Genomic DNA, 24616 nt, shown 5'->3' with positions numbered 1-24616 from the left:
GGGTTTTGATCTGCTCGTCTCGTTCAGGTACTGAGGGACCGTGCCCTTGCTGGTGCAGTCTGTCTGCCCTGTCATGCTGGGCTCCTGGTTTGCCCTTCTTCACGGACCCACTTGCCCTTGCTGCTCCGACAGCGTGGTGCCTCCTCCAGCTGTTTTGCCAAATGCTGTTAGCTTCATGGATCACCCAGGCTTGTTCCTCTAGCAGGTCATGCTCTGCAGCCAGTTCCGTTTCCTAGCTCTGCTCCAGCTTCATGCCCTGTATAACCCAGTGCCCGCTGTGACCACACTGCACAGAGCAGTGCTCTGCTGCTTCTCCTGGACACTCGTGGTATGGTGAGAACCCCTGCACCGGAGAAAATGCTGCAAGAGCTGCAGATAAAACAGCTTTGTGTTGATGGGGGTGAAGATGTTCACAATGGGAGACTGGCAGTCTGTGAGATTTAATAAGAAAAAGTGCTGGAAAGAATGAGCCAATTTTATACAACTATGCAGGGAAGTCTTGATTTCATTATACTGCCACATGTATCACATGTATCACATGTATTAGGACTGAAAAGTATTCAGTTTCAAATGTGCAGTGTAAATCACATCACTTACACTATATTAGTATGCTGATTTCAGAAAAACTAAAAAATTAACCTAGACTGAAAGAAAAAGGGAAGGAATTGCAGGTATTCTTGCACAATAATAAATCAAAGCAGTGTGCCGCTATTCTTCCCAGTGAAGAGTTCCAGTGTGGGCAGATGACACTGACACCAATTAATACTAATAAAGGGACAACCCCGGCACCCTGAACTAATTTGGAACCACCTGCATGAAAATAAAAGCGCTACCTACATTTCATCTTTTTCAGTATATTAGCACACCCAAACTAATTGGGAATCATGACAATGATAAATATAGCAGATCTGAGTAGTTCTCTGTTCAGGGCAGCGTTCAGCACACTCACAATTTCAGATGATCTTCTGCCCCAGGGGACCGAAGTAGTAGTGGTGTAACTACCGCGACTGTCAGCGACAGCATCTGGCCTGAGAGGAAAGGGCTCTCCCATGAAGGAAAGGCCAGTCTAGAAGCAGAATACAACCACAGAGCAAACCAAGCTAAGGGACTGCGAAGGATTTGGCGCGTTCTCTGGGGCGCAGAGCCTTCCTTTCTGAGGTTTGGGGGGTTTTTGGGGGGGCAAGGAGGTGGTCTGCGACTGGCTTCCAAAACCCCTGATGTTAACTGAAACTTGTTGGTATTGATAGAGCAGTGAGAGCTGCTGTCATCTGCTGAGCCCTAAAATTGAAGAAACCAATCTGAGATGGAAAAGGGAGTAATTCACTAGTGGACTCGGATGGCTTCTGTTGAACAAGTTCATTGTGCGACGTGCGAGTTCCTCTCCAAGTTCTATTGATTTTTTTAAATTATTGTTTTCCTAGCATGCTTGATAAAACCCAAAGATAAAATACACTCATTTCACCGGTTTTGCTGGATGTAACTAACTAACTATGAATGTCAAGTATCTAAAATTTAATTCCAGTTCACTTAACAATGGTAAATTATTTCTTTTTAAATAATGCAACTGTTTTCTGTTGCCATAAACTAGAAGTGCTGTGCTGTTTTTTTTCCTGCGGACTTGGTAAGGGAGAAAGGTGACTTGCTCAAGAGAACAAGCAAACAGTTGTATTAATCACAATAGAATGATTTTCCTCTGAAACAATAGTAATAAATAATTGGTTGTAACGGTGCACCCTTCCCTTGGTTGGTGAGCTAAATTACATTGCCTACCTGAAGGGTCTGTCAGGCAGTGTATTTAATAATCAGAAGTATAAACTGCCAATAATGAATGTCAGAGAACCATCTGGAGGTTTTCTTTTTGGTTTAGATCAAGCAGTAATACTTTCAAGCATCGTTTACAGAGATTATGGAACAGCCTTTTTAAAGGAACTGCAGTACAATTTTTCCCTTCCACATGGTGTGTTTGTTTGCCTCTCTTCTTACCACTGGGTTTTTTATTGTCCCCCAAAGGGGGTCAGCTGGGTCCTCTTCCTGAGTGGTTACAGTTAATTCAGGTGCTTCGAACGATGCTTTTCCAAGTGCTTTGCCACATGCTTGTCAATACAAAATTTCTGCTGCCATCACGTTGTCCACTCACTTTGCTTTGTGAGTTTGCAGAGATGATTGTGTATCCTGAGCCTGCGAACAACAATCTGTACTGCAGCCTCCTCAGCTCCTTCTGGCAACCCACGCTGGTGGATGGCAGTCAGCACAACTGCCCAGCAGCCACTGATTTATGGGACGCAATTCCTTCTCTTTTGCACCTTTCAGTTGAATATAGATCCCGAAGCTGTTCGCCCTTCAAAGAACCTTTTCTGTTTTCAGCGTGAGGTTTCATGTACATTGACTTTGCGAGTGCTTACGGCACCACTGTTTGTACTTTCTAGGGAATTTCCGTATTTCCTGTCGTTTCGTTCACTGTCTTTGTCCATGTTGCCATGTTTAGTGCTGGAATGTATCATTATACTCCTTGACATAGCAGAACACCTCAGTCAAAGAGTAGAACCAAAGTACTGAAGACCAATCCAGCCATATCACAAAGCATTCACACTCATGTTTCTTTCTAGCATATGCTTTTGATTACATGCACACAGGTGAATTGAAAATATTTCTATACCGATGAATTAGAGTAACTTTACTTATCCCACAAGCTTCATACACGAAAATAACAACTGTGAAAAGTGTGAAGTATCATTATGTATATGTGGACTCAATCAAAGCTGTGAGGACTGCATGATATTGTGAAGCTTTCACTATGCACAGCTCTCAGTTATTGTTCTGCTTTAGTCCAGAGAATTGCAATGAATTTAGAAAAGGAAGATGAAGGAGAAAAAAAAAAACCACTGATTTTTTTTTTTTTATTACAGGTTTTGTAACTAACAGCAGCAATAATAACGAAATGCTAGGTTTCCTTGACCTTGAGCAAAGGGCAGGAAGGGGCAAGAGCAGTGGCTACGAAGACATTTTCAAGAACCCTGTGCTCTTCGCTTTGTTTCTCCAACACTGTTTGACAATCCCTGACAAGCAGCTACCTGTTCAAGCTGGAACTGTTTCCAGCCCATTATATTGGTGATGAATTATAATTGCTTACGAAGTTGCTAAAGGCATTCTTGCTAAGAAACTTGAAATAATTTTTACAGTACTTCAAGCTTTCAGGGACTTTTAAGCAAATGACCATTTAGTGAATGAGAGCACCATATCTGTCTGCTTGGGGATTAAGAAAACAAAAATTCAAATAAACCTTGGGGAAGAGAGAGGGAAGCCCACCTGAGGAATGAATGTCACTTCTATTGAACTGGCAGGCAGACTGTGAAATCCCACCTGAGGAACAGGAAAGACACAGTTTTGCCGTTTTATTGCATTCAAATTCTGTAAAAATAAGTCAGCTGTGCTTAAAGTGACTCTGAGCAAGTATGAGTGTGGCATGCTGTGCTGGGAAGACTTACAGAAGCCATGAATTCTTCCTTAGTTTGTGTCAGGTTGAGGGGTTTTGTGTGTTTGTTTTCTGTCGAGTGTCTTCTCTATGAATGGCTTAAAGACTTTATTTTTAAAGTAATTTATGATATGGCAATACTTTTGATTCTACAAAACAAATTCCCTTAGCTACGTTGACTCAGTAAAAAGTAAGTAGTTACGAACGTTGTTACTAAATGATGAAGTTACATGGACTATACTGCTGATCAATGCATAAAACAGCACAGTCAGCCTTTCTGAAAAATCATGTTATAACATATTGTTCATGCTTGGATTTCAAAGTTATGCTTTATCTTAACAACTGCTTCTAAAACAATAAACAAAGAAAAATAAAAAGCACCCTAAAACTTTCCTGGAACTGCTGCCTAACTTCTTTTGAATTTGTGGCATGTATACATTGCATATGTGTGGTGGGTTGACCCTGGCTGGAGGCCAGGTACCCACCAAAGCTGCTGTATCACTCCCCTCCTCAACCGGACAGAGGAGAGAAAATATAACAAAAGGCTTGTGGGTCAAGATGAGGACAGGGAGAGATCACTCACCAATTATCATCACAGGCAAAACAGACTCAACTTAGGAAAAAAATTCATCTAATTTATTATCAAGAAAACAGAATACAGCAATGAGAAATAAAATCAAATCTTAAAACACCTCCCCCCACCCCTCCCTTCTTCCCAGGCTCAACTTCACTCCCCATTTCTCTCCCTCCTCCCTCCCAGCAGCACAGGGGGATGGGGACTGCGAGTTGTGGTCAGTTCATCACACGGTGTCTCTGCTGCTCCCTTCTCCTCAGGGGGAGGACTCCTCACACTTTGCCCCTGCTCCAGCATGGGGTCCCTCCCACGGCAGGCAGTCCTCCACCAACTTCTCCAACGTGACTCCTTCCCACGGGCTGCAGTTCTTCACCAACTGCTCCAGCGTGGGTCCCTTCCACAGGGTGCAGGCCTTCAGGAGCAGACTGCTCCAGCGTGGGTCCCCCATGGGGTCACAAGTCCTGCCAGCAAACCTGCTCCGGCGTGGGCTCCTCTCTCCACGGGGCCACAGGTCCTGCTAGGAGCCTGCTCCAGCACAGGTTTCCCACAAGGTCACAGCCTCCTGTGGGTGCCTCCACCTGCTCCGGCATAGGGTCCTCCATGGGCTGCAGGTGGAATCTCTGCTCCCCATCATCCTTCCTCCATGGACTGCAGGGGGACAGCCTGCCTCACCATGGTCTTCTCCATAGGCTAAAGGGGAATCTTTGCTCCAGTGCCTGGAGCACCTCCTCGCCTTCCTTCTGCACTGACCTTGGTGTCTGCACAGTTTCTCACATCTTCTCACTCCTCTGGCTGCAAAAGCTGCCCCCACTTTTTCTTCCTTCTTAACTATGTTACCCCAGAAGTGCTACCACCATCGCTGATGGGCTTGGCCTTGGGCAGCAGCATGTCCGTCTTGGAGCCAGCTAGCATTGGCTCTGTCAGACATGGGGGAAGCTTCTAGCAGCTTCTCGCAGAAGTCACCCCTGTAGCTCCCCACTGCTACCAAAACCTTGCCACGTAAACCCAAAACAATATGGCATCATACTGGCATGCCATTTCCCATACCATGCAATACTATAAACAACTGCAGAACACACTGTTCTCTTCCACCAGTAAATACCATCTCAATCAACACCTTTTTCCACTTTTTTTTTCTTTTATATTCAGCTCATTTTAATCCATGCTGTTCTTTATAGGCTTCCTAAATACTAGGTTTTCTTTTTACTCAAACTCTAGAATCTGGAAGTAATGTTGGTTTATTTCCTGAAATATAACTGAACCAAGAACTCTCTACCTAACATTCCTGTCTCTTTTATGAAGAAATGACCTGTCCAAACACAATTTATAACTTAAGCAAGAACAGTCTTATTGATTATATTTCTACCCCTAAGGAACTTCTTTTTGATATGCAACCAGGTTAAACCTTTGCAACTTGTTTCTGAGACAGACTGCATCATTATTCATAGAAATGCAGGTATGCAGCCTGCAAAATTATTCCAAAAATTCAAGGGCTGCAACCTCAATCTCTACTCTATTTATTTATCCCGAGTTACCACTACCACAGGGATTTTCAAAGTACCTTCAAGAAATTACATGCTCAGATACATTGCCTTTTCAACATCAAAACTAAAAAGAAGTGTTAGCTAATGAATGTCTACAGAGATTTTTAAGTTACTGCTTCTCTTCGTTCTCCACAAGTTGCTGTGCCAGGTGTTAGTTGTGAAGAGACAACAACCACAGCTGCCTTTGCTTACTGCTCTGTTGGCACGGAGCAGAGCTAGCACCTGGGGCGGGAAATCCCCACTGCGGTCTGTTGCCAGCCTCACCGATCTCCCCTCAGCCTCGACTACGGCCCTCTCTCACCTCGGGCCTGACCCAAAGGCAGCCCGGGAGCCCCGAGGCCTTTCTGCGGGTTCTACCGGACGGCAGAGCGGGCACGACACCTCTCCAGCCCAGGCAGAGGCGCCCGACGGGACCCGCTGGGGCAGTAGAGGCTCTGGGCCCTGAGGCTGCAGAACCAGGTCTACCCACAGGCTGCTTTACCTTTTAGACGAGGGCCGGGAATAAAAAACCGATATCGTATGTTTCCTCGCATTATTTAAATGGAGCGGCTTGTCGAACGGCTTTATGACCCGTTTTCCCTTTTACCTCGCTGCCCTTAGGGTGTCAGCATACGCCAGCAGCTTGAGGGACCCAACCAACGTGACACCAGTACGGCAATCGCCGCGCAGGGCGGTGGCCAGTACTGCGCAGGCGCCGCTCGGTATCGGCGCGCCGGCGCTCGGCACATCGATTGCTGCGGGAGCAGCTGGGCTGCCTGCGCCGCGTCCCTGCGGAGCGGAGCGGGACGGGCCGGCCGCCATCTCGGCGGGAGGAGGTGAGCTGGGCGGCGGCGTGGGGCTCGGGCCGAGGCGGGCGGGAGGGGGGATGGCGGGCCGTATCGGGGCTGCCTCCCGGGAGCGCCCGACCCGCCGTCCTTGGGGTCCGTCCGCGCGGGGACGGTCGGAGCGGGGCGTGCGTGCGGCCTTCGGGAGGACAGGCAGCCTCTGGGGCCCGTCCCAGGTCCCGCGGCGGCCGGCGCACGCTGCGCTGCCGGGGGCTGCGGTGTTGTCGGCGCTGGCAGCTCCCCTTCCCTGGGCGCTCGGACGGTCCTTCGGCCGCCGCTAACGGCTCCCGCGTGTGCTCTGCCCGCAGGCAAGTCAGCAGCTGCCCCGGAGGATGGACATCAGGCCGAACCACACCATCTACATCAACAACATCAATGACAAGATTAAGAAAGAAGGTAGCGGTGTCTGTGGAGAGCGGGCGTCACACACTGGGCAGGCTTCCACGCCTCGTTATACACTCTCACGCAGCACTCCGCGTTTTGGCGGCGCCGTGGCCTCTGGGGCTCTCAGAGGCGCCGTCGGGACGGCGGGCGTGCACCGAGCTGCCGGCAAACGCTGCTCGTAACGAAGCAGCAGCTAAAGTCAACGAGCGTAGCGCAATGGTTAAGTCTTTTTGTAAACCAGGGCCCCTATTTCTAAGGAAGCTTCTGATTGCCTCTCTGCTGTGGTTCTGAAGCTAACCGCACATTCACATAATATATAACTGTATACAATATGTATAACTGTAACGATAGCAGTAATCAGAATACCCAGTGATGCTAGGAGGCACGTTGGTATACGTTTCGGTGGTCAGCAGTCCTCACTCGCTGAGATGTGGCATGCTCGTTTGTTTTAGCGCCATGGAAGAGCAACGAAGATTGTATGAGCTAGCCTGCTTTGTATCATCACGTTAGAGACACTGCCTTGCAGTTGCTGCAGCCCTCCCTAGACAGAGGTGACTTCGTGCTTAGGAACGTTATCTCCTTACAGTGTGCCAAGAAAAAAAAATCTCTTGCCCTTATCTGGCTTTATATTCAGTGTCTGCATAGAACCATCCACTTCATGCTCATGCTTAGCTTGTAATCTAAAGTGATCCCCATAATGTATTTGTTATTTTTTGTGAACTGAGTGCCTGGATCAGACTAGCACTACTTAAATGTTTCTTCAGGGTGCTTCAGAGAGAGATCTGAAAGTGGGAGCAGCTTTGCTGAGAAATTACTAGTTAACTTGTCAAGATGGTTCTACTGAACAAATTCAACTTGGGGCTTTGTTTGTAGCATGTTAAGTGCCCTATAAACTACTAAGTCTCCATTATGAAATTGTGCGGTTATAATTTTTAAATGTAGGATTCCAAATTACCTGTAAAGCTTACAAATGTGATTTATTTTTAACACAGTTCTTCAAGTTATTTTTAAGATAAGTGTTTTGATAAGAAAACTGTTTTAAAAAGATATAGTGCTGTGGTTAGTCAAGCGCAGCTGGAGAAAGTGATGGTGGGCTGGTACTACCAGGACTCAACAGCAGTAAACAAGAGGCAGTGCTCTTAGGTTGCTGAAATATTTCAAATGTAAGATTTGTGAGTTAGAATGATTTTCCAATACAGAGGATTTATTTAGCTTGATTGGATAAGATTAAGGTTTAATTTGGCATGTAGTCAGGTGATTTTAAAGAATGAAAATAAATCTATTGCAGCTGTAAGGTACAGTGCGATCATACAAAACCATATTTGGATCCAGAATATGAAAATATGTTTCACATGTGTGAAAGAATTGATTAAACAGTTACAAACAAAATTTCCAAATGGAATTAGCCTTCAAGTAGTTATTATTTTAAGTCATACCTCTTTACTATTGCATGTTACGGTATTGATTTTCTGATCAGTCTTTGATGGCTGTCATACATCATACTTGAATGTGTGAGACTGTGTGTATATATGTATATGAAAAAATGTATATCGAACCCCCGTGTCATTGTTACTCTTAGACTGGTAGAATGGATAGCGGTACAACTTTTTCACTAGCTGAGTACTTGAGGTGCAAAACCAAGTGTTACACACCAACTTACAAAAACGGGGCAAATAAACCTGTACTCCTGCAACAGTTTTGACTAAACTCATGTAATGTATCACTGTGTGAGCTAAAGCTGGCAAACATTCTTGTCCCTGAAGGACAGCAAACTCTGGAAGTGGACACTTGCATGTAACCTGTTATAATCCATTTTTTCGTATTGTCAACAGAACTGAAGAGGTCCTTGTATGCGTTATTCTCACAGTTTGGTCATGTGGTCGACATTGTGGCTTTAAAGACTATGAAGATGAGAGGACAAGCTTTTGTTATATTTAAAGAACTTGGATCGTCTACCAATGCTCTGAGACAACTACAAGGCTTTCCATTCTATGGGAAACCAATGGTAAGTTAATTTGTTCATTTTTTAAAGAAAAATTTCTGTGGTATGATACGGTGTTTTGGTACTTGCACCTTGTGAATTAACTATCGCATGTACTCGTAATTGTACTGCTATTCAGTCACGTCACATCTTGGTAATACATATGTTTATGCAAGCTAGACGGATGCTGGAGAGACTGTAGTTAAAACACATAGAGGTTGAATGTAGCATTTAGGTTTCCTAAGTGATGGCTTTATGTTTTTCTATGCTGGATTAAAGTTCTTAAGACCTCAGATACTTCCATTTTACTCATCATGTCTTCTGTTGAACTGATGAAATTCATTCTGTAATAGTATTGAAATTAATTGCTTTCAGTTAATTTATCTAGAGTAACCTTAATTACTATTACTACTAAATAGCTAGAATATGATGCTTCCTTTTTGAAGTAACAGTGAGTAGGGTGAAGATCTCTGCAGTTTTACTTTCCAGAAATCAACAGATGTGACCAGTGTTTTATTTTTAAATTGATGGCTAGTTCTGCTTGTGCATGCATTAGATCACCAAACCAAATAACGGAATTTCAGTCAGTGAGGCAAATACACTGCTAGGTGACAGAAGGTGATTTAATAATGTACTTGATAACGTGCAGAATAGGACAAAATTGACACCTTGTTATTGCTGCCTGCTTGGATAATTAGCCATTTCTTAATTCTGCAACTATTTGTGAGGCATAATGATACATGTACAATGCCTACTTGACTTTGGTGATGGATGGATATATTAATACCAGTTTTGAGCATTAAGGAAAGCACAGACAGCTCTTGTGTTGCTGAGCCACGAGCTTTTTTATTAACACTTTCAGATTCGCTAATGAAGTCTTTAAAAAGGAATCGTGAGAGCTCAGTTCTGTTGTTTACCCTTAAAGAGTTTTGTGCTTGGTAAAACTCAATAGGAAATCATAGAATCGTAGAATCATAGAATGGTTTGGGTTGGAAGGGACCTTAAAGACCATCTAGTTCCAACCCCCCTGCTGCAGGCAGGGACACCCTCCACTAGACCAGGTTGCCCAAAGCCTCATCCAGCCTGCTCTTAAAGACTTCCAGGGATGGGGCAGCCACAACCTCCCTGGGCAACCTGTTCCAGTGCCTCACCACTCTAACAGTAAAGAATTTTTTCCTCATATCTAACCTAAATCGACCCTCCTTCAGCTTGAACCCATTACCCCTTGTCCTGTCACTACACTCCCTGATAAACAGTCCCTCACCATCTTTCCTGTAGGCCCCCTTCAGGTACTGGTAAGCTGCAATTAGATCTCCCTGGAGCCTTCTCTTCTCCAGGCTGAACAATCCCAACTCTCTCAGCCTGTCCTCATAGGAGAGATGCTTCATCCCTCCAGTCAGTTTCGTGGCCCTCTTCTGGACTCGCTCCAACGGCTGGAGCCCCCAGAACTGGACACAGTACTCCAGGTGGGGTCTCACAAGAGCAGAGCAGAGGGGCAGGATCACCTCCCTCGACCTGCTGGTCACACCTCTTTTGATGCAGCCCAGGACACGGTTGGCTTTCTGGGCTGCAAGCACACACTGCCGGCTCATGTTGAGCTTCTCATCCATCAATACCCCCAAGTCCTTCTCCTCGGGGCTCCTTTCAATCCATTCCTTGCCCAGCCTGTAGTCGTGCTTGGGATTGTGCCGACCCACGTGCAGGACCTTGCCCTTGGCCTTGTTGAGCTTCATGCGGTTCGTACGGGCCCACCTCTCCAGCCTGTCAAGGTCACTCTGGATGGCATCCCTTCCCTCCAGCATGTCGACCCCACCACACAGCTTGGTGTCGTCGGCAAACTTGCTGAGGGTGCACTCAATCCCACTGTCCATGTCGCCGACAAAGATGTTGAACAGTGCCCGTCCCAGTACCGACCCCTGAGGGACGCCACTTGTCACCGTTCTCCACTTGGCCATTGAGCTGTTGATCACAACTCTTTGAGTGCGACCATCCAGCCAATTTCTTATCCACCAAGTGGTCCATCCATCGAATCCATGTCTCCCCAATTTAGAGACAAGGATGCCGTGCGGGACAGTGTCAAATGCCTTGCACAAGTCCAGGTAGGTGACGTCAGTTGCCCTTCCCTTATCCACGGACGCTATAACCCCATCATAGAAGGCCACCAAGTTTGTCAGGCATGATTTGCCCTTAGTGAAGCCGTGTTGGCTGTCACCAATCACCTCCTCATTTTCCATGTGCCTGAGCATAGTCTCCAGGAGGGTCTGCTCCATCATCTTGCCAGGCACGGAGGTGAGACTGACCGGCCTGTAGTTCCCTGGGTCTTCCTTTTTAATGTTCTTAAAAATGGGGGTTATGTTCCCCCTCTTCCAGTCGGCGGGAACTTCGCCGGACTGCCAGGACTTCTCAAATATGATGGTGAGTGGCCTGGCCGCTTCATCCGCCAGTTCCCTCAAGACCCGCAGATGCAACTCATCAGGTCCCATGGACTTGTGCACCTTCAGGTTCCTTAGATATTCTTGAACCTCATCTTCTCCTACAGTGAGTGGTTCTGCATCCTCCCAGTCCCTGCCTTCTGCGACCTGGGCAGCGTGGCTCAAGCATTTGCCAGTGAAGACTGAGGCAAAGAAGTCGTTGAGTACCTCAGCCTTCTCCATATCCGGGGTAGCCAGGTTACCTGTTTCATTCCGGAGGGGACCCACGTTTTCCCTTGTCCTCCTCTTATCACTGACATACCTACAGAAGCTTTTCTTGTTGTCCTTGACATCCCTGGCCAGGCTAATTTCTATCAGGGCTTTGGCTTTCCTAACCTGCTCCCTGGCTGCTCGGACAGTTTCTCTGTATTCTTCCCAGGCTGCCTGCCCTTGCTTCCACCCTCTGTAGGCTTCCTTTTTTTTGTTTGACTTTAATAAAATAAATAAAAAGATGAAGGCTTCATAAGCTTTCAGGTGTACTTTGCTCTTTGAATATTGCCTGCAGCATGCATACTCTAAGCACTAAACAAAAGCATGGAAAAAAAAATCTTCAACTGCTGCGTAATTCTGTAGTGATGCAGTGTCTGATAGTAAAAATGGTAGGATTGTAGGCATATGTAACATTGCACACCTGGATACTTGTAGCTGAATCTGCTTTTACGCCCCTGGCTAGTGCATTGGGCAGCCTTTGTCAGAAAAGCAGCACCGTTGTGCTGCTGACAGAGCCTATGCAATCCAGTTTGGATTAAGGTGGGTACTTGCCTTTCTATTTAAGAAGCCTGAGTTTTGTTGAACTCAGTTTTCTGCAGAGCTCTGAGAAAGCACTGTAAAATTTAAACTCCCCTTAAAATGGGGTTAAAAAACCTGCAGGTTTTAAAAGATGCTGTTAGATGAATAGAGTTCTGATTTCAATGAATTAATATTAGCAATTTCCATCTTAAGGTGTTTTTTAGAGTTCTGTTTGTGTTCAGAATGAATAGAGTTTAGAGTTCTGTTTGTGTTCAGAATGAATTACGGGGATTTGATGCTCTCTACAGTTGCACTTACAGTTTATAACAATATTTTTAATATAAGAAGTTGCTGCAAAAAAATGTGTAAATGCACAGTGGAACGCAGTTAATGAAAGTGGTACAAAATATTCAGTATTAACTGCAAAATGTATGTTGTTTGTTTTTTTCCTTTTAAAAGCGTATTCAGTATGCAAAAACGGACTCTGACATCATCTCTAAAATGCGTGGTACTTTTGCTGATAAGGAAAAAAGGAAGGAAAAGAAGAAAGCCAAATCTCTGGAGCAGTCAGCAAATGCGGCAAATAAAAAGATTATCCAGGTAAGCTGCTTCTCCTTTTAAAAAAGAAAAACAAAGACAAAAGCTATTGTAAATTATGGTTTTCTAGGACTAAGTATTGTCTTTTTATACTTCTCAATTTCCTAAATTGTGGTCTATTGATATCTAGTGCTCTTGAGCACTTGCCAAAAGTTGAAGGAAAGAGGGCTGATTATACAGTCCTTGCTGTTCCTTTTTTTTTTTTCCCTTCCATTCCTATTACTAGATGAAAACAAAGATGTAGGGCAAAGGTAGAATAAACCAAAGTAGTGTCTTGGTTTAACCCCAGCCGGTAACTAAGCACCACGCAGCTGCTCGCTGACCCCTTCTCCCCTCAAGAGCATGGTGGAGGAGAATGGGGAAAAAAAACCCTCATGGGTTGAGATAAAGACAGTTTAGTAGAATAACAAAGGAAGAGAAGAAGAATAGCGGTAACAATAATAATAATAAAACAAGTGATGCGCAAATTCGTTGCTCACCACATGCAGGAAAAAAACTAATCCAATGCCCAGTCTGTTTCTGAGCAGTGATCCCACCTCCCAGCTAGTTTCCCCAGTTACATCTGGAGCAAGACATTATATGGTATGGAATATCCCTTTGGCCAGTCTGGGTGGCTGTCCTGGCTGTGCTATTCCCAGCTTCTTATGCACCTGGCAGTGCATGAGAAGCAGTAAAGTCCTTGACTTAGTGTAGACACTACAACTACCTAGCAACAACTGAAAGCATCAGTGTGTTATCAATGTTATTCTCATCCTAAATCCAAAACACAGCACTATACCAGCTACTGGAAAGAAAACTAACTCTTATCTCGGCCAAAACTAGGACAAGTAGAAACTCATGCTTTTTTAATAAAGGAAATGTGTGTGCTTTTCTTTAACAGCAGCTTCAAGTGCTCAACCAGCTTTTTCCTGCAGTGTTTTAATGCCCTAATTGCTCTGTAAGCACTGAAAAATGGTAAATGGGAACAAGATAATTCATTTCACAGTTAGAAGAAAAGGAGTTCGCTTGGAACATATCTCCAGTAAGGTTTGGCCTGGCCTCACCTAACATCTAGTAATTTATGTGCTGAAGTACAGCAGAAAACATCAAGGCACAGAGTTTGATTAATGTGTTATTTAACTACTCTTCCTGCTAAGGCGCAAATTGGTATCAAGGAGAGAGAAGAGTGTTCACAGAAAGCAACGTTTTCTAGGTAGAATATTCAGATTTCTGAGGATTTATTTAAAAAAAAATAATCATTATCTACAAATCTCATAGGAAGAAATAATTGCTACTAGCTATAATGGTAATAGCTTTAGGAGTCCTCAGTGGAAACACCTATTTTTTTTCCTAATAGCTGTGTCCTGTCTAGGCCTTCATTTTCAAAATCACTTTCTTCCTGTCTATTAAACCAAATTTTATAATGTGGAGAAATAGTGATTTGCTCTATCTGCCGAATCAGCCATTAGATCAGATACTACTCATGTTTTTTCTTTGCCTGGTTTTGGACATCAGCGAAATTCACATGTTTTATGTTTCCCTTCGGGAGATACCTCATAAGCAAAAAATGTTCTTTGGATTGTAGCTTAAAAAAATCTTTAACATACTACTTGAGTTGTACAGAAACATGGTGATATGTGCTTATGTACTTCTAACAGAACACTTTGTAAAACTATTTTGTACTTACTAGGGAGCAACACAAAATTCAGCCAGTGCCCCAGGGACTGCAGCACAGAATCAGCAGGTAATGCTTTTTATTTTGGTGACTAAAAGCACTAATGTCTAAAATTATACCCTGTGAATAATAGTTTGGTACATGTGGAAAATTGAGGATATATTTCATAGCTTCCTTTCTGTTCTGTGAGACATTTGTCTAACAGTAAACAAACAAAAGAAATCCCACTTTTACTGTACCTAGTTGACATGAAATGAAAATCTGCAGTTTCTCAGTATTATACAGAAAACTACACTATTAACAAATCCCACTTGATTCTTAAATTTGGAATATGCTTAGTATCAGTTGAAGGATTCTTTTATTTTTTTGTTGTTCATAAATTCCCTTTAACTTATTTTGTTGTAGTAGAAAGGAGAAGGAAGACTACACAGGGTGCCAGATTATCTGCCTAAAAGTTTCCTTTCAGGTGTTTGGGGGTCCTGTACTCACTTTGTCTCTTTTCTCATAAGTATCTTATTTTCCGAAGGATTGCATGGAGATACAGCAACAACACCCCACGCTTCACTCATCTTGTCTGCTCAGTGACCTTTGAAATGATTCATATGTGTTGGAAGTGGGGGTACTAACGAGCCAGGATTTGCAGGAAGGCAAATACTAGAAAAGAATATTTTTGCCTGCCCTGCATTTCTTAAGTACTGTCATTGAGAATTGTGTACATGATCCACGGGGGAAAATGTTTTGCTCCCAGTCTGAGTTTTCTTTCAGGTATCACTTGGTACAAGGTACAGTATGTGTAAGCACAGCACTGAGGTATTTGTTTGAACTTTAGAAGCTTAATTTCTAATGGCACTGCCTGGAATATTTCCATCAGCTGAAGGAAATTGTTCTGCTGATGCATTAACTTACTTGGCACCGTTATTAGGAAGTTTGAAGTTGTGGTGTTCAATTTCTTTTTGTTTTTGTAATCTCCTTAATGACTTAGGGAGATTCCAGCCTTCCAGTCCAGTGTCAGCAAACTGACTACTCAGCCTTGTGTCTGGTGGGTTGCTACACATTCATATTAGCAGGCGAATCTGTTAAAGACTCTTAAAGCATTAAATCTAATGGGGTTTCTAATTAATACATTTGAGTAGCGCACTGTAGTAAAACCACGTGGGTTTTGTGGGTTTCAGTTGCACAAAGTTACTCAGTATTTCAGTACTACTGCAGATGAACAGAATATTTATTTACCTTGGCCTCCCAGTGCTGTTCTGGAAGGGTGTGAGTCTCTCATAGGTTCTTCCACTGCCATACAGGTGTCTTTGGCACCTGGATCCCACCCCAGCAGGGCTAAGATCTGGGGCGATGGGGTACTGCAGTGTCTGCTGTTGTCAAGTTTAAATACAACATCAAAGACAATATGTTACTGTGATTTTTGTGGAAATAAGAGCCTCTCCAAATAAATACATTCTTTTAAAAGACCCAAGGGGCTATGTTTGCGTATTGCATGAAGGTATACTGATGTCCAGCTAGCAGCGTTACGAGCAAAACTAAGGATATGTGAGTCTTGGTTCAAATAATCGTGCAGACAGATGGAGAGGAACAGATAACTGTGTATAATCTTCTGAGCTCTGGTCTTCTGTTATTGCAGGTGCCTGATAACCCACCAAACTATATCCTTTTCCTTAATAACTTGCCTGAGGAAACAAATGAGATGATGCTGTCCATGTTATTCAATCAGTAAGTTTGGAATAGAAAGGATTTCTCCTTTGAATTTTTCTGTTACCCGTATGCTTTTTCTCAGTTGGCAAGCTGACTTTTTAGAAATGAGAGTTTCTTCTGAAGGTATTTCAGTTCTTTGTCTTACTGCCAAGATTACAGATGTCAGTTCTGATGACTTGGTACAGAAAGCAAATCCGATTTCTTTGTAGCTGGTTTTGATTGTGTAAGTTATCTACTATCAATCTGTGCTGGACTTAAGCTGGTGACTTTACGACAGCAGGAGCAGTTTTAAAACTAGCTTTAGTTGCTTCCATGTGTGCGCAAGACTGATTAAATTGCTTCCATGTAATAACCCTTAATTGAGGCTTGGTTCTAAGGACTGGACAAGTAAACCCCTTCAATTTAAATCTTTCATTAGTAGTAAATATTATACTCTTAGATGCTTATGGTAAAGTCTTATGGCTACTGAAGAGAGATGTGTTATTGAACTAGGAAATATTATCTGACTCTTTCACCTTATTTTAAAGGTTTCCTGGATTCAAAGAAGTACGCTTAGTGCCTGGGCGTCATGACATTGCATTTGTGGAGTTTGAAAATGAGAATCAAGCAGGAGCTGCTCGAGATGCTCTCCAGGGATTCAAGATTACTCCATCTCATGCCATGAAAATCACTTACGCGAAGAAATAACCGGGTGCTCCTATAAGGGACTTCTGTGGATAGTTGGTTTTTTAATATGATGATACTTTGATCAACTAGCCTGTTTGCTGTTTTCTGCAGAAAACTTAAGACTTGTGTAAAATTCCCACAGCGGCCAGGACAGATGTAGGATTTCTGTGGATCACCTGGATAGTAAATGTTACTGTTGAAATACTAACTTTTTTATAAAATAAATTCAGTTTATACTGTTTTCAGGCCATGTTTTTCCTCGAGTCTGTGTTATTACTGATCTGTTAGGCTTGCAGGGCTTATTCAGTATATTGGTTTAACTACCTTTAAGGTGACACTCATTTCTTAGGAGTGAGTGCTGGAAAAATAGCTGTCTTTCCAGAGCAAAAAGCATGAGCAGGAATGCTAAATGTCAGCATATTCAGAATAAATGCATCACTCAATCTTCAGCCTCATTATCAAGGGGACAGCTGCTTTTCAGTGAGAATAATTTTGCCACTTAAGAAAAACAAATTGTCGTTAGTGTTTTGGGGGTTTTTTTCCAGGTATGGGTAGAAATTGAGGAGTTTGACAGCACCGTTCAACTTGGTTTTGTCTTTATAATAAAGGCTGGTAGTAGAAGCAGGTCCACAGAAGAAACATAAAAGTTTCTGTTGTCTTCTCTTCTGCTCTTTCCAGCCCTATGATTTTAATAAATGGTTTAGGAAGAGCTTTCTGGCTCTTTACAAAGACGATGCAGATGAGCCTGATGGTCTGTTTTTAGGCAGGTTTTTCCAAAATACATGTCCTAATGCTTCTGGGCTTGGTTCTGGGGTTTTTTCCCCCCATTTGTCAAAAACCTTTGCGGGTGTTGTGTGACATGAAATACACCGAATACAGTGATTGGATGCAGTATTGCCAGTTGTAACTGTTCTAAGTATTTGGGTGCATGGATCACTGCAAAAGTTCAAGTGTTCTGTTCAGGTGATGGAAGACCTAGAGAGATATTTTAGGTTAACAGAATAATGAAACGTACTTAAAATATGATTATATTTTTGGTGAATCTGGCAGCAGCTGTTGCATGCTGTTGGCTGGGAGGATTGCAATCAGACCCTTGAAGATTGATGTTTGAGAGGAAGCAGTTGCAGCGTGTTCATGCTTGTCATGTTGCACCATTCCTCACTTCTCGAACACTTTCTCTGTGAGGCCTCTAACTACCCTTTCAGAGAAGTAATGGGATAGAGTTAGCATGATTCCCTTTAGAAGTAGTTCGGGCAAGTATTAGAGGAGCTGATGTTTAGGCAAGAAACTACAACGAAAAATGTTTTGCGTTGTAGCTGTGTTGCAAGTGTTGAGGTGTTTTCTGTTTCCAAAGTGATTTGATTGGTGGTGGGAGGAAGGGTGCTGGAGGCTGGAGCCTTTCCTCCATGACCATAGCTCCATGCGGTCCTTTCCTGTGTGGTGTGGGCTCTGCTGTAGCTGCAGAGCATCTGTTTCTCCAGTTTGTCTTCTGCAACAATTGAGATCTGACTTAGAACTGTTCTTTGCAAAGTGTTGCACCTTCAGGGAAGCATGATTGCTTTTTTATAAAATCTTGGTATACTTTGTAGTTCTGGCACGTCCACTCAATTTCTGAGCAAGCGCTATGTTTCAGTGCATCTCTAAGCATAAAACTAGCAGCATAAATCGCCTTTTTTGCACAAGACCTGGAAAATCTTTCATCTTGTGCTCCCAGAGTACATTGCAAGGTGATGCCCCTTCCAGTGTCATCTTGTTTACTGTCATATCTCCATATATGTATTTTTTCATTCGTCTTAGTGATTTTTTTGTGTGTGTGATTTCACAAGTATTCGTGCAAGTGAAAATCATTTCAATGTGCTTGTAAGGGAGCAAAAGTGACTGCTATTCCATCGTGAACCTTAAGTTTTTCCTTCTGCGGTCATAATTTTATAGGTGTTAATTATGCTGGCCTTGCATCCCACTAGTGTGTGTACAGGAGACTACCGCTGCTCTTCACCTTTATTCACTTAGAAGGGTTTGTGTGGAGCTGCCGTTAGACACTACATACCGGACGGTGGAGGAAGGAGTAATGGGCTGGAAGATTAGAGGAGAATGTGGTGAAGTCAGCTGTAATAGGAGGGCGATGCTAGAAATTGGGTGATGCTCTTTCTTTAAAAGAGACTGTGGGGGTTTTGGTGGCAGTTCCCTCTGTTCCTGTGGACTAAAAGCTGGTACAGCCAGCAGCTCTTCAGGCCTCCTCGTGAATCAAGAAGTTTTCTGGTTTGGGGAATTTCCAAACTTGCTCTTGGTCACTTTTAAGGATTGATCCAGACCAGCCTTCTGAAGCCTGACAGCTGTGATGTGAATCGCTTACAGTGCAGTAACTCGGTAGTTGTTCCTTTTCTGCGTGTGCGTGCATCTATGTTAATTAAAATACTCCCTACAAGTCTTGCCTCGTGTATGCTAGGACAAGATTTTGGGAAGTTATATGAATTCTAGATGTCTTCTCCAAGGCGTAAAGAGGACTTTTTAAGTCAGTCTGTGGCACTCTGTTGTTCAGCGTCTCGCATCTGCAAATGCTCAACTGAGTTCAGCTATGTAAATAAAAGTGAAATGTCGCTGTCCTGGCATAACCCCTGTTTTGTTCTCCACTGTGTCTCCATGTGGAAGGGATTTTGCCTATACAAGGATGCAGTGCTTGAACCTTTTAGACTTCAAATTTAAATTGCTGACTTGCAAAGCCCTTTTACTGGTTTTCAGCTCCCTAATGGTTTGTTTGCATTTGCATCTATGCATCTCCCTTCCGTAGAGGGTAACGGGAATCTCTGCCACGGAGAGTTTATGGTCCAGTGAAGATTACACTTGTCAGTGAGCATTTGTGAAAATGAAGAATTTGAGGATTTGCAAGGATGTAATTTCCTTTGCTGCTTACCAGGGTCTGACTTAATTTTCATTCTCAAACTTTGCTTGAGGTAAGATTAAGACTACGGACAACTACGGGAAGGCTTAAAATGTTTAAATAATACGGTTGCTGATTGAAATGTTAATGCAGAATGGCTTTGGAAAGGGATTCAGTTTTGTGAGTAGACCCTGAGGTCTTACTCCGGTGGGGTGGAATGTCACCCTGACCCCTTCCCATTGGCCCGGCGTGTTTGTCCAGGTGTCTGCCTCTTCCATAAAAGACGGGGATCGCTGGACTCGGCACGCATTCAGCAAAGGGCTGCAGCAAAGAAAAATGACACGACGTGTTCATTTGGTTATTCTATTTTTGTGTCTCGGACTGATGTGTCCTCTTGTAACTGGAATTTTTATGGACAAGCTTGCCAGTAAGAAGCTGTGTGCTGATGACGACTGTGTCTGTAAGTAATTTTGCTTTTATTTTGAGGACAAAACAGTCTCAAAAATGACTGGAGTTTGGATGCGGTAGTGCAAGGGAAAACTACTCTGTTTATTTAGGTCCACTATATTTGCATTGGTTTCTCTACTTTAAAAGCAGAGTGGGAGGGTTTATGTGGAATGTCACACGCAGTTTTACTGCAAAAAGGGTTTTGTAAAGGACATTTTTCACTCAGGTGGAAGGTAAGTGTAGAGAGGATTGTAACTTCCACTGTGATGAAATGGCACATTCTTAAGCTGTTTGCTTACTGGAGAACACAAAAATGAGCACGACAGTTTCTTGATGACTTTTATTAAACCTACTTTTATCTGTAGAAATAGTTTTACATGTGTGCATACAAGCACACACACATATTTCTATTTCTCTCTCCAAAAGTATATATGTATTTAAATTTGTCCACTTCATTCTTTTTCTTCTTTTTTCTAGACACCATTTCCCTTGCCAGAGCAGAAGAGGATTATAATGCTCCAGACTGCCGATTCATTAATATTAAAAAAGGGCAGTTGATTTATGTTTATTCAAAACTAGTGAAAGAAAAAGACTCTGGAGAATTCTGGGCTGGAAGTGTAAGAGGAGATTCTTGTGTATATGAACAAACCCGAAGTAGATTAATACACATTTCTGACAAGAAATGGATGCTGATGCTGAGCTATTGTGGGTTTTAAGCAGCAACTTAGTTTTCAAAGCACATGTTTAAACTTAAACTGATTGAGGAGTCTTGAGGTGTTTAATTTTTATTTTTTAATGAAATATCTTCAATAACTATATGGTAATTATGAACTGAACCTTAACAGAAAGGCTCAACAGTTCTTTTCTGTGGCTGTTTGCTGAAACTGTGGAGGAGAAGGCTTTTATGACAGTTGGTCATAAAACTTTTAAATTTAAGGGAAGTAAAGGTAAATATTAGCTGCATTTATAAAAAAAAAAAATCCAGATAAACTAGAAGCAGCATTAATTTACTCCAAAAACCGTATGCCTGTATCAGAACTTGTAGTAATGGTTTGTTTCATGTGCCAGCTAATTGGAAACTAGGAAATGTAAAACCAGGGTAAGAAACACTATTAGTAACTTCTTTTGACTAACTTATGACCTAGCTCAAACCAGATGAGGACTGTTTTGAGGTACCTAATTATACATCTCCTTGCTTGAAGGTTTATGGAGAACAGTATGAAGACCATATGGGGACAGTTGGTTATTTCCCTAGCAGTTTAGTCTCAGAACAACATGTCTATCAAGAAGCAAATAAGACTGTTCCTACAACGGTAAGGAATTTGCAAAAAGCCCAGCTGGCTACATAATTATACTTGGCTGTGTAATGCTAATTTGCTGTAAAAACAAATCATAATTGTGGCAGTTGATTGTAGCGTATCACAGATGCTTAGGGATCCAATCTTTGGGCTTTTATACAGGCAAATAGCCTCAATAAAATCCTTAACATAAGCTCTGATATTGCAGACATTACAAATGCTGCATTAAGGGCTTGATCCTATTAGAGTTCCTATTGATTTGCACAGTATTCCTTCAAGGCCACATAAGTTTTACCCAAAGCTTTCTTTTTTTTTTTTTTCCCCAGAGTCTGGATATTGTGCTGTGTACTTTAGTAACGTGTACAAATGCGCTTTCTATTAATGGTACATAGAGGTGGACATTGTCATACAGAACTTCTGATTTACTGAAAGCTTGCTTGCTTTCTCATAACAAAGTTATTGGTACATCAAAAAGCTGAATTAAAAAGCTTTCAGAAACACGTTAGTGTTCTGTGAGTAAGTAGGCTGTATTTCTGAAAGGGTGATTGTCCCTGATTATGTACAGTAGTGTCTCATACACCAGACAATTAGTGATTTTACTGAAGAACTGAAACTCCTCAAAGAGGAGTGGATGAGGACGGTCCTTTCTCAGAGGCTGGTATGGTTTGGCTTACAACTGACGCTTCCTGGTGGCTTATTTCTATGCTTAAAAACAAACTGAGTGGTAGGTTTACAGTAATTACCTTCATCAATATTGAATATTTAGCTATATGCTGTTTTGAAGCGTATGGCAAAATACAATCAGTGTGTCAATCTTGAAATCATATCTGGAGTCTTTAATCCCAGGTCCGGATATTACGTGGGTTTCATTAACACAGAGGAAATAAGTGAAAGGAAGAATTTTGTTTCATGTTAATAGTCACTAGGGTTTGCGTTATAATGTCAGACAAGCTTTATGTGAGGAAATGTGAATCTCAGATAAGTGATTGCTTTTCTTGACACTACATTAGTTTATTCTGAATTTGGCCCAGAAGCATTGTGGCAATTCATTAGTTGCAGAATATGAAATGACTAAAATACATTTCTAAGCTCTTTTCTCAACAATATGACAGCCAGCCTGCTGCACGGCAAGCTGAACTGGAAGCAGAGGTAGGTTAAAGCCATGTTTTAGCCTGCAGGCTGACTCATGGTCCAGCACAGGCTGCTGTCAGGCTGCAATGCAGAACTTGAATTGGAAAGTAATTTTCTTTTGCAAAACTAGTGACATGGACTTTCGCAGTCATTTCACCCTTACTTCACTTTCTTGCTATGCAGGAACTTTGCAGCGAAAATAAAAGGTGACACACATGCATTCTCTTCCTTGTTCTACTGCTTTCAGTCACATGTTGCAAATGTGGCCTTAAGGATCTAAGTTCACATTTAAAACAGTCTACAGCACATCTTGACCCATCTATGCATGGGCATGCTGCTTGCTTTGGAAATATCCCTTATAGGTGCTGTTTTACACAGAGCTAGTGTTGCACCCTGACGTAGTTCTCTCGAAGGGGTTGCCACTGGTGTGGGAGCCATCTTCTCCACCGTCCCCTTCTCCTACCCTTCGGCTGTAGTGTTTCATTTATATGAGGGGACCTGATGATGCCTGAAGCTTCATGGTTAATCAGCATGCAGTGCCTGCCCCTGATCAAAGCACTGGGTGGCACACACAAATGCCTATGTATAGAAGAACAACTGATAAGGAACTGGATAGGGAAAAGTATTATGGGGGGCCACCTGCTGCACTGGAGAGAAGCCTGAAAGAGGACATTAACCTGGGGGTCTCTGTGTCTCTCAGCCTCCTTTTATTTTTTCCCCCAAAAGTAACTTTCACTGTTGCAGTTGATGTATGCCATCAGAAACGTTTATACATTTCTGCCTGTGAACTTCTCTCAGCATCCTTTTGTGCAGCTCTGGGTAATCCATGTCTGTTGGTTGCTGTTTGAGCAATAAATCTTAGGAGACTTCCCCCCGCCCTGTGCTGCTACTTCTGAAACATTGAATCACACTGAACACAATAGACTCAACAAAATAGACTGTGTGTACTACAAAGTGGTGTTGGATTGCCTGCCTTTCCTCGATCACTTAAAATTGGCCATTTGCTGGCTGAGAGTACTTTCATTACCAGTAAGCACCTGCTCTGAAACAGCTCCCTGTCTTCTGCTTCCAGTGGACAGCTATATGTGATACGCTGGTCTGATGTAAATGTTGTACAGTTTGAACACCACAGTGTGATAATTCCCTGCAGCAGAATTGAGATCTACATAGCCATATAAAATAACAGCAGGAAGTTAGATGAAAGCAATATGCTGTGGAAGTCTATCCCATGCTGGAAGTTTTCAAGCAAAATACTGGCATTTATTTTCTAGTCACATTTTTCCATAGCAAGTGTATTACACAGCCACAGTCTGTTTAAGGCAACCTTTTCATGTGTGATTAGGAACTCTTTAAGGCTGAAGGGTTACCTGGATTTATTAGTCATAGGTATGGACAAGGGAATACAAAACATAAAAGGGAGATAAAGGAATCATTTGAAATGAGGAGATAAGGTGGTATTGCCTAATTCACTTTAAAAACTTATGGCAGGAAGAAATCATCCCAATTATGCAAAAGGAGTTGAAAGACAAGGGACCTTTTTCTATTCCAGAGTTCTGTGAAGTTAGTTTATCTATAGAGAATATACTTTGAGTATATTATAGTGTATTCAGTGTTTGTATCTACTGATGTACCTTTGCGGGGTGAGAAAGGAACATTAATCCTTCAGTAATCTGGAAACGTCTTTCCTTTTAACTCTCTCTTTCAGGACATCGATTTCTTCTGTGAATAGCACTGAAAGCGGTAATCTCTTGGCTGCTACCAGGGAAAGCTGACAGGAGGAAACCTGGACACCCTCCTTGAACACGCAGCCCTTCCTGTAAAAGATGTTTGTGAAACAAGTCATCTGTCTTCAAAACAAGAAAGTTTTCATTTAAAAGGTGTGATTTGGAATGGGGAAATAGTCCCACACAGGATTTGTTCTTTAGAAATTTTTTACCTGCATATACTTTATTACTAGTTAATAAAGCTAATAGCCTTTGAAATGCTGTAAGTCTGCGTGGTATAAATATGCTGTGTATGGGATTAGATGTGCAATCTTGACCTGCATTTTCCTGCCATAACCTTACACCTTGTATTAGATATTAAAATTACCTTCCTTGTGTGAGCCATCTGTGACTCGCTGGAATAAATAATTTTTGTTGCAAGAGCTATCCAACAACCGAGAAATCACCAGCAACTAAATACGGGCTTCAGTGTTGTAAAAAGAGTATCTCACCCCTCGTCTGTGCTGGTACGGGGCATGTTCAAGCTGACACCGTGCCTCAG

The 24616-nt window shown here is 42.7% G+C and overlaps 2 protein-coding genes across 2 annotated transcripts; both read left to right on the top strand.

Moving 5' to 3' along the window:
• The first annotated feature begins 6277 nt into the window (after positions 1-6277).
• On the top strand, positions 6278-16845 carry SNRPB2 (small nuclear ribonucleoprotein polypeptide B2). Its single transcript, XM_054822116.1, has 7 exons — positions 6278-6405; positions 6723-6810; positions 8631-8803; positions 12439-12579; positions 14246-14299; positions 15861-15949; positions 16459-16845. Exons 2-7 carry the CDS (start codon positions 6747-6749, stop codon positions 16616-16618), a joined length of 681 nt encoding a protein of 226 aa, XP_054678091.1. The 5' UTR covers positions 6278-6405; positions 6723-6746; the 3' UTR covers positions 16619-16845.
• Positions 16846-19811: 2966 nt separating this feature from the next.
• On the top strand, positions 19812-24342 carry OTOR (otoraplin). The gene is made up of 4 exons (XM_054822080.1): positions 19812-19935; positions 20400-20539; positions 21125-21235; positions 24057-24342. The coding sequence occupies exons 1-4, from the start codon at positions 19812-19814 to the stop codon at positions 24078-24080; spliced, it is 399 nt and encodes a 132-aa protein (XP_054678055.1). The 3' UTR covers positions 24081-24342.
• The last annotated feature ends 274 nt before the right edge of the window (positions 24343-24616 follow it).

The sequence above is a fragment of the Grus americana genome, chromosome 3 (assembly GCF_028858705.1).
Source record: "Grus americana isolate bGruAme1 chromosome 3, bGruAme1.mat, whole genome shotgun sequence".
Lineage (NCBI taxonomy): Eukaryota > Metazoa > Chordata > Aves > Gruiformes > Gruidae > Grus > Grus americana.
Note: the sequence above shows the minus strand (reverse complement) of the source record. Positions and strands in the feature narration are given on the sequence as shown.